At 50.1% G+C, this 10,695-nt stretch overlaps 2 protein-coding genes across 4 annotated transcripts in view; one reads left to right on the top strand and one right to left on the bottom strand.

The window, feature by feature from the left end:
* Rbm42 (RNA binding motif protein 42) overlaps window positions 1-9,200 on the bottom strand; it is a 10,157-nt gene extending 957 nt beyond the window's left edge. Inside the window, exons 1-8 of one of the 3 annotated variants that reach the window (XM_005361223.2) lie at window positions 8,966-9,200; window positions 8,592-8,727; window positions 6,380-6,464; window positions 6,210-6,284; window positions 4,514-4,579; window positions 4,262-4,437; window positions 2,861-3,193; window positions 2,518-2,635 (exon numbers count right to left, since the gene is read on the bottom strand). In XM_005361223.2, the coding sequence (XP_005361280.1) occupies window positions 2,518-2,635; window positions 2,861-3,193; window positions 4,262-4,437; window positions 4,514-4,579; window positions 6,210-6,284; window positions 6,380-6,464; window positions 8,592-8,727; window positions 8,966-9,093 (1,117 nt within the window). In that variant the 5' untranslated portion in view covers window positions 9,094-9,200. The remainder of the gene's footprint in view (window positions 1-2,517; window positions 2,636-2,860; window positions 3,194-4,261; window positions 4,438-4,513; window positions 4,580-6,209; window positions 6,285-6,379; window positions 6,465-8,591; window positions 8,728-8,965) is intronic. The other 2 variants (XM_005361224.3, XM_026786291.1) reach the window with 2 other exon arrangements.
* The window catches only part of LOC113457658 (zinc finger protein 420-like), a 1,205,902-nt gene that overhangs the window by 485,776 nt on the left and 709,431 nt on the right, over window positions 1-10,695 (top strand). The window lies entirely within an intron of this gene.

Here is a 10,695-nt window from a genome sequence, read left to right as displayed (position 1 = left end):
ATTCTGTCTGTATGCCTGAAGGCCAGAAGAGGGTGCCAGATCTCTTTACAGGTGGTTGTGAGCCACCATGTGGTTGCTGGGAATTGAACTCGGGACCTTTGGAAGAGCAGGCAATGCTCTTAACCTCTGAGCCATCTCTCCAGCCCCACCCCATTTTTTCAAACAGAAGTCCAGACTAGCCTCCTAAGCGCTGGAAATAGAGGTGGGAATCAGCAGACCCAGCCAGAGTCTATACCTTAACCTCTAACCGCACAGCCTTTCATCACCTACTGTGGTCTTACTTCTGCAATGAAGCCTAACTCTGTCCCAGCTCTAGCCTATTCTTGGTCCTTTGTGGCCCTGCCACTCACCAGCTTTCGGCACAACACTGCACTCTTCCTCAACTGGGTTATCTCTGCAAGTCTGCTCCAACTCCACATTGTCATGGGAACACACTGCCTGTCCCTTCTCCAAGGGGACCTCTACCACCAGTCTAACTGGGCATGCTCTTAAATTACTGTCTTCCTCCTTAGAAATAGGGATGGGAGGCAGGCATGATAAAGTCAGCTGCACCAGGGCCACAGCAAGACTGTCGTGGGAAGGGAGGTAGCAGTTGAGGGCTGGAGTGAAGGGCAGTTTGCTCTGCCCTCAGCTATGGCTGGAGCAGCCAGCCCCATGGTTTCCATAGTGACTAAAGACACTATTTGAGTGAGTTAGGCTACCCCAGAAGGAAAGTCTAACAACCCAGAGAATGAGATTTTCTAGCAAGGTCATTGACCCACACACTTAAAAAATAAATTATCATATAATATACAAGTCAGATGTGGTGGCAAGACCACCTTCATTTGAAAAAGGAAGAAAAGGGGCTAGAGAGATGGCTCAGAGGTTAAGAGCACTGGCTGCTCTTCCAGAGGATCTGAGTTCAATTCCCAGCAACCACATGGTGGTTCACAGCCATCTGTAATGAGATCTGGTGCCCTCTTCTGGCATGTAGGCATACATGTATGCCAACAGCACATTGTATGCATAACAAATAAATTAAAAAAAAAAAAGAAAAAGGAAGAAAAAAAAAAGCTTGCAGAGGTGTAACCTAAGGTCAGGTACCCCACAAGCTGACCTTTCAGCTAAAACTTCCCTTTGAAGCTGGATAGTGGTGGTGCACGCCTTTAATCCCAGCACTCGGGAAGCAGAGGCAGGTGGATCTCTGTGAGTTTGAGGTCAGTCTGGTCTACAGAGCAAGTTCTAGGACAGTCCAGGCTACACTGAGGAACCTTTTCTTGAAAAAACAAAACCAAACAAACAAAACCACAAAAAACTTTGTTTTGGAGAGTGGAAGGGTCTCACTATGTACTTGGCTGGCCTTGAACACACAGAGATCTGCCTGCCTCTTCCTCCGGAGTACTGGGATCAGAGCAAGTGCCACCATGTCAGGCCAGCTAAAGCATCTTTGAGGGCAGGCACTCTTCTCACTTCTTATAAGGCCCACCCTTCCTACTGAAGTTGACAGTCTGGGTCAGGTCTGCAGGTGTAGTTGGGCAGGGGAGTTCAAGCAAGCAGAGTTCTCACCAGATCCTCTCCTGCCCACCTGGCTTTATGGTCATGAACCTGAGGCAACACAAGGATGCTGGCTATATCAAAGAGCTGGTCTCAAAATCAATAATTACTGTTATTTTCTTAGCTGTTTGAATAGGATTATAACATGAAAGAAAGTCTTTCTTGGGGTGAATACTAGGTATTGGCTAGGGATGTTGAGCAGCTGGTAGAGCTGACTGCGTGCATGGGTTCAGCCCACAACACTGCATAAACTGAAGTGTGGTAGCACATGCCAGCACTTCAGATGGAGAGGCAGGAGAGTCAGAACTTCAAGGTCCTACTTGGCTACACAATGAATTGAAGACCAATCTGGGCGACATGAGGCTTTGCCTCACAAAACAACCCAAGTAATAATTTCACTTCTTGTTTCAAACAATAAAGAATGAGGGAATCCTGTGAAGGCAGGATTCTAAGGTAGCATGACTGCCCAGCGTGTGCAGGTCCCTGGGACCCATCCCTAGCATTGCATATGTGTGTGTGTGTGTGTGTGTGTGTGTGTGTGTGTTACATGCACCCAAACACACAGGAATAAAGCGAATACAGCAGAAGGCTAACTGTGGAATCTGGGCAGCAGGTAGGCCATTCACTTATCACTGTGTGCCTCAAAAGGATTGAAACAGAATCCTCTAACCTTCAGCAGGCCAAGTTTCCCATGAGAAAGAGTCTGAAAGCCCTAGGTACCAAGCGGCCTGGTGGCCCTCACCTGTAATTCTATCACTCGGGAGACTGAGCCAAAAGGATTGAAAGTCTAGGCCAGCCTGGGTCACAGAGACAGCCTGTTCTCCAGCAAAACCACACCAAAGCCCGAGAGAACAATTCTGCCCACCATGCCCTCCAGACATTGTGCAGTCACCCTTTTCCCCCTTCCCTGTCAGTGGCCCTGAAAACTCAGGACAGAATGTTCTTGGATGGGTGATGCCCAACCTCTCACTTTGGTCCACTCACCAGCATCCCACTCCAGCAGGCTGGGGTCCTCCCAGCTGCTCCCCGCTGCTGTGCGAATGCAGCGTTTCAATTTTTCTGGCTTGCCTTTCTTCTTGTCCTCACCCAGTGGCTCTGGGACCTGTAGGGGCAGGGAAGGGTGTTGGGAGTCTTGTGCTCTGCACTACCTCCATCCCTGGCACCTCCCACTCAAGTGCTACATAAGCTTCTAGCTGTGTTACATGAGGGGCTGCCTTCCCCGCCTACACCCGACCACCCTCTGACTACAGGGCTGTGTTCCTGTGTGGAAGCTCACGGGCTTTGGCTTTCCCAGCCCCTGTCCCCTTGCTGCATAGTCCCCGCTTACCTCTAGGGCCATGAGGCCAGGAGGTGGTTCAGGCCGAGGGGGCCGGGGTCGTGGACGCAGGGACAAGAGCTCAGGAATTCGCAGTGGAGGCAACAGGCCACGTACCACCTCCAGTGGGAGGGGCAGTGGCTCAGGCTCAGGCAAAGGCATGGCTAGGGCCAGCGGGAGGCTGGGGCCAATGACAGCAGGGCCAGTTGGGGCTCCTCCTGCCCCTACAGCCACTGCTGCGCCAGCATCCTCCAGCCCAGCTGCTGCGGCCACTGCTGCCTCTTCCTTCTCCTTCAGGCCTAACCCAAGGCCAAGGCCCAGCTCTCGAGGAGCCACTGGCTCTTCCTGTGGGCAAGAGGAGGGTGTGAGGGATGGGCAGCTCACAGGTTCATATCTTACCACCCCCACTGCAAACAAAGCAAGGGTCTGGGAGCCGGGGAACAGGGAGCAGAGAAGTATAGTCAGTTGGACACAGAAACAAAGGCAGCAAGGAAGACAGACACAGGTGAATGTATACAGGGACAAAGAGGGAATTTTTTTTTTTCGAGACAGGGTTTCTCTGTGGCTTTGGAGCCTGTCCTGGAACTAGCTCTGTAGACCAGATTGGTCTCGAACTCACAGAGATCCACCTGCCTCTGCCTCCCGAGTGCTGGGATTAAAGGCGTGCGCCACCATCGCCCGGCTAAAGAGGGAATTAAAGGAAAACAAAAACACATGGAAATAATTATCAACAGGTCTTTCTTTTCCTTCCTTCCTTTCTGTTTTTTTTTAAAAATATTTATTTATTTATTATGCATACAATATTCTGTCCGTGTGCATGCCCGCAGGCCAGAAGAGGCACCAGACCTCGTCACAGATGGTTGTGAGCCACCACGTGGTTGCCGGGAACTGAACTCAGGACCCCGGGAAGAGCAGGCAATGCTCCCAACCTCTGAGCCATCTCTCCAGCCCCCTTTCTGTTTTTTTTTGTGACAGGGTTTCTGTGTAGCTTTGGAGCCTGTCCTGGAACTCGCTATTGTATACCAGGTTGGCCTGGAACTCACAGAGATCTGCCTGCCTCTGCCTCCCAAGTGCTGGGATTAAAGGCAAGTGCCACCAACATCTGGCTTAGGTGTTTCTCTTTATACTCTCTTCCACATAGGAGAAAGCTGGGCATGGTCTACATGCCTCTACCCTCATCACTTGGGAGGCTGAAGCAGGAAGACTGTAAGGTTTAGGCCAGCCTGAGCTACGTAGCAAGTTCTTGTCTGTAAAGAGCAAAGAAAACAAAGATTTTTGTCATATAAAGAAATGAAACAACACAGGTACAAAGAAACAGAAACAAAGCCGGGGAAGAGAGACTTAAATGTAGTGAGTTGGGACTGGAGCCCCTACCCACTGCACCTTTAACCACACTAATCAGTCCCACCTTACCAGAGGAGGTCTCAGAGCAGCCATAGAACCCAGGGGTGGTCCAGGGGCCCGGGCCATTGGTGGCAGCATCATGGGTGGTCCAGGAGGCCCAGGCAGAGGGGGTCCAACCAGAGCCTGGTGCGGGGGCCTCAGGGCCATAGGTCGGGGGCCACCTGCTGCAGAAGAGAGAGCAGAATCTGTCAGGGTGTTAGAGGGGGAGTTCCAGGGCTTGAGAGAAATTGCTTGGCAGGGATCATGACCCTGGCCCCTCACCTGCTCTCTGTAGCACGTGGGGGACGAAGGCTGGACGCAGGATAGGGGCCCTCTGAGGGGCCACAGCTGTGGGAGAGAGAGATGGGGGTGTCATGGGGGATTGGGACACTAGGGGCAAGCTGTTTGATAGGTACTCTCAGTACCCAAGAAATCCTGGAGAAGATGAGGTGGTCTTGCCATTGCTTCACTCAGCAAACTGATGTCAAGGATTTCCTGAGGGCCTAAGCCTGTTGTGAACAGTGCTAGGAACCCAGCAGACCATGGGGGTGCCAGGCTCTGGGTCCAGGATAGGAGGAAATCCATGCACTGCCAGAGAAGGACAGTCCAAACAGCTGTCAGAGGCCAGAGTGGAATGGCCCAGCCAGGGGACTTGAGGCCTCCTGGAAAAAGGGACCCATGAGCTAGGACCTCAGGATAACTAAAAGTCCAGCAAGGTATGAGCAGAAATACCTCCACAAGGGAGAGTATATAAGGAAAACCTTTCCCCTCAAGTATAGGTGGTATCCCAGAGGAAATGGGGCGGGGGGAGTTCAAAGAGAAAGACTGATAGGCATCAAGGCAGCCTTCCTGGCTGAGCAATGGTATCCTCCTGAGAGAACAGCAGGTTAGGGATCTGGGCAGGGTGATCAAGTCAGATTTTCACTTTGATAACTTACTAAAGAGCAGATGTTAAGATTCATCAGACACCATCAGATTAAAAAAGAAAGCCAGGAACAGAGACATCCCTTAACCATAGTACTCAGGAGGCAGAGACAGGACTTGTGTCTGAAGCCCTCCTGGGCTGCATAGCAAGGTCTTATTTTTAAGAGCTAAGAGCTTGGATGCAGTTCAGTGTAGAATACATTTGAGGCCCTGGGCTCATCCCCAGCACAACAAAAGCATAGCACTATTAACAAACACAATCAAAGTAATTTTGTCTTTGTTTTTAGAGACAGGGTTTCTCTGTAGCCTGTCCTGGAACTAGCTCTTCTAGACCAGGATGACCTCAAACTCACAGAGATCTGTACGTGTCTGCCTCCCAAGTGCTGGGATTAAAGGCATGTGCCACCACCACCCGGCTAATCAACAGAATTTTACATCCAACTAAGAACACACATCTTAGCACACATTCTCACAAGCAACATCATAAAAACCGGCGGTATGTGTATATATACATATATACACCTGAAGGGCCAGAGTGGAAAACATGGGGAATGGCCGGTGGACAGAAGGTCTGAAGGTCACAGCTGAGTGACAAGAAGCAGAAGAGAGAAGGTTCCTTGACTTTCTCTGACAACTCAGCTATGCTTGGAGCTCCCGAGTATGGTGGGAGATCAGGATCTGCAAGGAGCCGGGTCACAAAGGCTCCTGACCACTAGTGAGTTGCCTGGTGCTACTCGTGACAAAAATCAAGAGTCCTGTCCTTCGCAAGGCTTGCTTGCTGGAGGAAGCAAAGGTGACAAAGCACAGTGAGCAAACTGAAGAGCTTGCTAGAAGGTGCTAAAGCTTGAGGAGACACTGTCGAGGTTTCCAGTGAGGAGTGACAGGACTGAGAACAAACTGAGTTGAGACAATCAGGAGGCACACAAGCGTGTGCTGTCCTAAGACATCATCAGAGCGGAGAAAGGAATCTAGAGCAGATTAGGGCAAGGAGCCAGAGTTTCTAAGCCTAAACAAGCGTGCCTGGTCAAATGTGGGGTCCTGGTCCTCAACCCACCTGCTCGTCTCAGGAACATGGCTTCTCGTGCCTCAGGACTGTCCAGGTGACTGCGATCAGCAGGGCCAAAGCCAACTGTGGGGAGGAGAGATGAGGATGGTGGGAGGCAAGCTCTGAGTATCCCTTCTAACCACCCAGCCTGACCCATGCCCTCTCACTTAGTTACTTACCTGGGCCTACAAAAGGAGGGCCTCCCACCATGGGAGGAACCACTGTGGCTGCGGCAGCTGCCCGGGCCTCCAGGGTCTGTTGGACCTATTGGGGAGAAGGAGGCCTGGCTCAGAGTTGCTCATCAACGTCAGCTGGCTCGCCCTGGCAGGTCGCCTGTGCTTTATGGGGTTGGTGACCAGTCAGGCTCTGCTACAAAGTCCCTTCACTGGGGCTCCTGGAGCCATACTGAGTAAAGCTACTATTATTAATCTCTCCCAGGATCAATTTCTCTGACTCAGCTTCCCTATAGTACTATCCCCCATCCGAGAAATAACCAAGTCCCTGATTCATTTCTGAAGTCAGGCATGTTCAGGGCAAGGCTGTAGACACCACAGAACTATCTCAAGTAATGTCCAACTTGTCCTCCCTGTTACCTACATCCATTTTACATAGATTATTAGCCTCGTCCTCCAACTCCTAGAATTTACCCTTGACCCCTCTAGTCTATTATCCAGATAGCCACCTGCTTATCTTGGACCACTATCACCCTTGTTCTTAGAATTCTCTAGTAGTTCTTTATCTCAAAAGTAAAAGCCAGATGAATGGTAGTGGGGGGTGCACACCTTGAAACTCAGCACTCAGGAGGCAGAGGCAGGAGGATCTTCGAGTGCTTGAGGCCAGTCTGGTCTACAGAGTGAGTTTCAGGACAGCCGAAGCTGTCACAGAGAGAAACCCTGTCTCGAAACCATGCCCTCCCCCCCAAAAAAGTAAAAGCCGAGATTCTCAAAGTAGCTTACAAGACCCTGTACAATGTAGCTTCCATTACTTCTTCTTTTTTTTTTTTGGTTTTTTGAGACAGGGTTTCTCTATAGCTTTGGAGCCTGTCCTGGAACTCGCTCTGTAGACCAGGCTGGCCTCGAACTCACAGAGATTCACCTGCCTCTGCCTCAGAGTGCTGGGATTAAAGGCGTGCATCACACCGTCAGGCTCCATCACCGTCTTAAATCTTCTAGACTTTCCTTTCTGTTCAAGTTCTCTGCACATTCAGCTCTCTGCTGTTGCTTGAACACTATGACCACTATACACTTTCTCAGGGTCTGCACGGACAGCTCTCTACTGGGGGATAACATCACTCCAGACATCTGCACGCCTCCATCACTTGTTTATATCTTTGCTTTACTAAAATAAAACACAAAGGCCTTCCCTGACTTGGCTCCCCTCTTTTTTTTTGAGACACGGTTTCTCCATGTAGCTTTGGAGCCTGTCCTGGCACTCGCTGTATAGACCAGGCTGGTCTGGAATTCACAGAGATCCACCTGCCTCTGCCTCCCAAGTGCTGGGATTAAGGGTGTGTACCATGTCTGTAATCTCTCTCTCTACTAACATGTAAACACCAAAGAAGCAGCAATAACTTTTCTGTTTTCCTATATGCTTACTGCTCAGAGCAGAGCAGTGCCAGGTGCAGAGAAAGTACTCAAAGGCTGCTTTTGCTCTTTTTTTTTTTTTTTTTCGATACAGGGTTTCTCTGTAACTGGAGCCTGTCCTGGAAGTAGCTCTTGTAGACCAGGCTGGTCTCAAACTAACAAGAGATCCGCCTGTCTCTGCCTCCCAAGTGCATGTGCCACTACCACCTGGCTTTTTTTTTTTCAGTCTTTTTTCAATGCAAGGGACCTATGGCTTTGGCATGCTAGGCAAGAGATTTATAACTGAGCTGCATCCCAGTTCACCTAATAACTGCAAACAGAATTAACAAGTTTCTTTTGCTGGTATTCATTCCTTCTTTTCACTAGTCATATAAAGCTATCAAGCATTGGAATATTATCAATGAGACTTGGGGACGATTTAGCAAAAGTATACATTTTACTATATTTTTGTGGTGGTGGTGGCCTTACACACTAGAGTTTTGCACAGGCTACCTACGTGCTCTACTACTGAACTACAGCGCAAATCCGTGAGTGTAAGCTTTAAAGATGTTTCTGAAGAACACTAAGCTGCAGAAAGTTTATAGAGTTGCCGCCACTGCAGAAAGTTCTACCAGATAGGATGCTGCAGAACAGATGCTTCCAAAGGATTAAATATACTCTGTCTTGCATCCCGAGTTCCCGGTAGAGCAGTTATTTGTCATGCAAATAACTAACGCAAAAAACATTGATCGCTCTCCACAGATAAACCCTCCTTAGGATCAAAGCACTGTGTTCCCCCCAGACTGAAAAGCTGAAGCTATCGCCTTACCTGCTGGTACGTGTTGGTGGCGATAATTGGGCGGATCACAGGAGCTGCTGGGACCTGCATGGCTTCTACCGTGGGCACCGCAGGCACAGCAGTTGGGATTCCGGTCACTGGAGCTCCCAGGACTTCTTGCTCAAACCTGAGGGAGCGGGACAGATACTGTATGTCAGGTCCTCTCACCAAGACAGTGGCGCTGGGCACATCACGACAGCGCCATCATCCCAGCCAAAGCCTCCCCGCGCACGTCTCCATGCCCCGCATCCCTCGGATCCCACAGCCCCTAATGGAGCCGCATCAGGCCTTTGAAGACCCGGAGGCTCCAGGGTTGAGTGGATTTGCCCGGAAACCGCTTTTATTCCTCCTGCTCAGGGCCTTACAGGGCCATCTCCGCCTCCATTTCTTTCAAGCGTTCCTCGCCGCTCTTGCCCGGGAGACCGACGCCAGGCCCCGGGACCACAGGGCCTCCCGCAACCGGGAGTCCCGGAGCCGGTCCCGCCCCTGCCATCGCTGATGCCGTCGCCTTCACGGCTCCTCTGCAGCCGCCGCAGATTCTACGGTCGAGCCCCTGGCTCCTCCGGGTGGGAGCCGCCGCTGACGTGTAGACCAGCGCGACGGATGCGCTGCGTGACGCCGTAGGCCCAGGAACAGGGGCCAATGAAATGTGGCCACACCCCAGGAGGAGCACAAGCCAATCAGAGTGCCGGAAGGACAGGGACCGGGAGGGCCCCGCAGCTGTCAGAGCCACGCCCTCAGGAATGAAGGGGGCGAATGAGAGCCAACAACGTCATCAGGCCCAGCCCGCTGTGAAAGCCGGAATTTCGAAGAAGCACGGAAGTTCGGGGGGCCCCTCTAGAAGTTTGTCAACACTGCCAAGTCCGTTATCTGTACGCCTGACCCAGAGCAGGGGTCTCCTGACGCTCTCATAGGCGTCAGTTCATTTTTTTATTTTTATTTATTGTTATGTTTTGGACAAAACTTAACTTTACGGACTGCCTTCATGTTTTCCTTTTGGGGTTTTGTTTGGTTTTTGAGACGGTCTGGCCCTTGAACCAAGACATGGACCTCACTTGGTAGCCTAGGTTGTCTTATTGCCTTAGCCGGGCGGTGGTAGCGCACACACGCCTTTAATCCCAGCACTAGGGAGGCAGAGGCAGGAGGATCTCTGTGAGTTCGAGGACAGCCTGGTCTATAAGAGTTAGTTCCAGGACAGGCTCCAAACCTACAGAGAAAACCTGTCTCGAAAAAGAAAAAAGAAAAAAAGAAATCTTCTGGCCTCAGCCTTCCAAGTGTTGGAATTGAAGGTATGGACCAAAATATTGACTTTGATGCTAGAGAGAATTGAAGTTTTTGTTTGTTTTTAAGTTAAAGACTGGCCTTGAACTCAGAGATCAGCTGTTTCTGTCTCCTGACTGCTCCACCAAGCCTGCTAACATTTTCATGAATTAAGAAGGTTCATGGGTTATTCTGGTTCCGTGTTCGTCTAATGTTCCTGTTCTGTTCTAGCATCTCACCAGGATACCACATTCCTGTTACATTGGGTTTCCATGGGCCCTTCTTCCCTGTGACACGTTTCAGGAATGCTGCTTAGGTGTTTTGTATTGTGTTCTTCATTTGTGATTTGATGTTTGTTTGTTTTTTTTCCTCATCGTTATTCTGGTCATGGGTCTTTGGGAAAAAGGCTACAGAGGGTAAAGTGAATTTCTCCTCAGAACCCAAGAATACAAATTATACACTGGGTTATCACCTATTGCTTGGATGAGGTTATATTGAGCATTTACACTATAGAGTTCCTTTAAAACGTGCATTTCTTTGTACACCTTTACTCCCAGCACTCAGGAGGCAGAGGCAGGTGGATCTCTGTAAGTTTGAGGCCAGTCTGGTCTACAAAGTTCCAGGAAGCCAGAGATACACAGAGAAATCCTGTAAAAAAAAGTGCTTTTCGAAGAAAGACACCATCAAGTGCAGCCTTAAAGAATAAGGAATTAGGGCTGGAGAGACGGCTCAGCAGTTAAGAGTACAGGCTGCTCTTCCAGAGGTCTTGAGTTCAATTCCCAGCAACCACATGATGGCTCACAACCATCTATAAAGAGATCTGGCTCCCTCTTCT

The sequence above is a fragment of the Microtus ochrogaster genome, linkage group LG4, assembly GCF_000317375.1.
Source record: "Microtus ochrogaster isolate Prairie Vole_2 linkage group LG4, MicOch1.0, whole genome shotgun sequence".
In the NCBI taxonomy this organism is placed as follows: domain Eukaryota; kingdom Metazoa; phylum Chordata; class Mammalia; order Rodentia; family Cricetidae; genus Microtus; species Microtus ochrogaster.
This window is presented reverse-complemented; position numbering and strand designations above follow the sequence as displayed.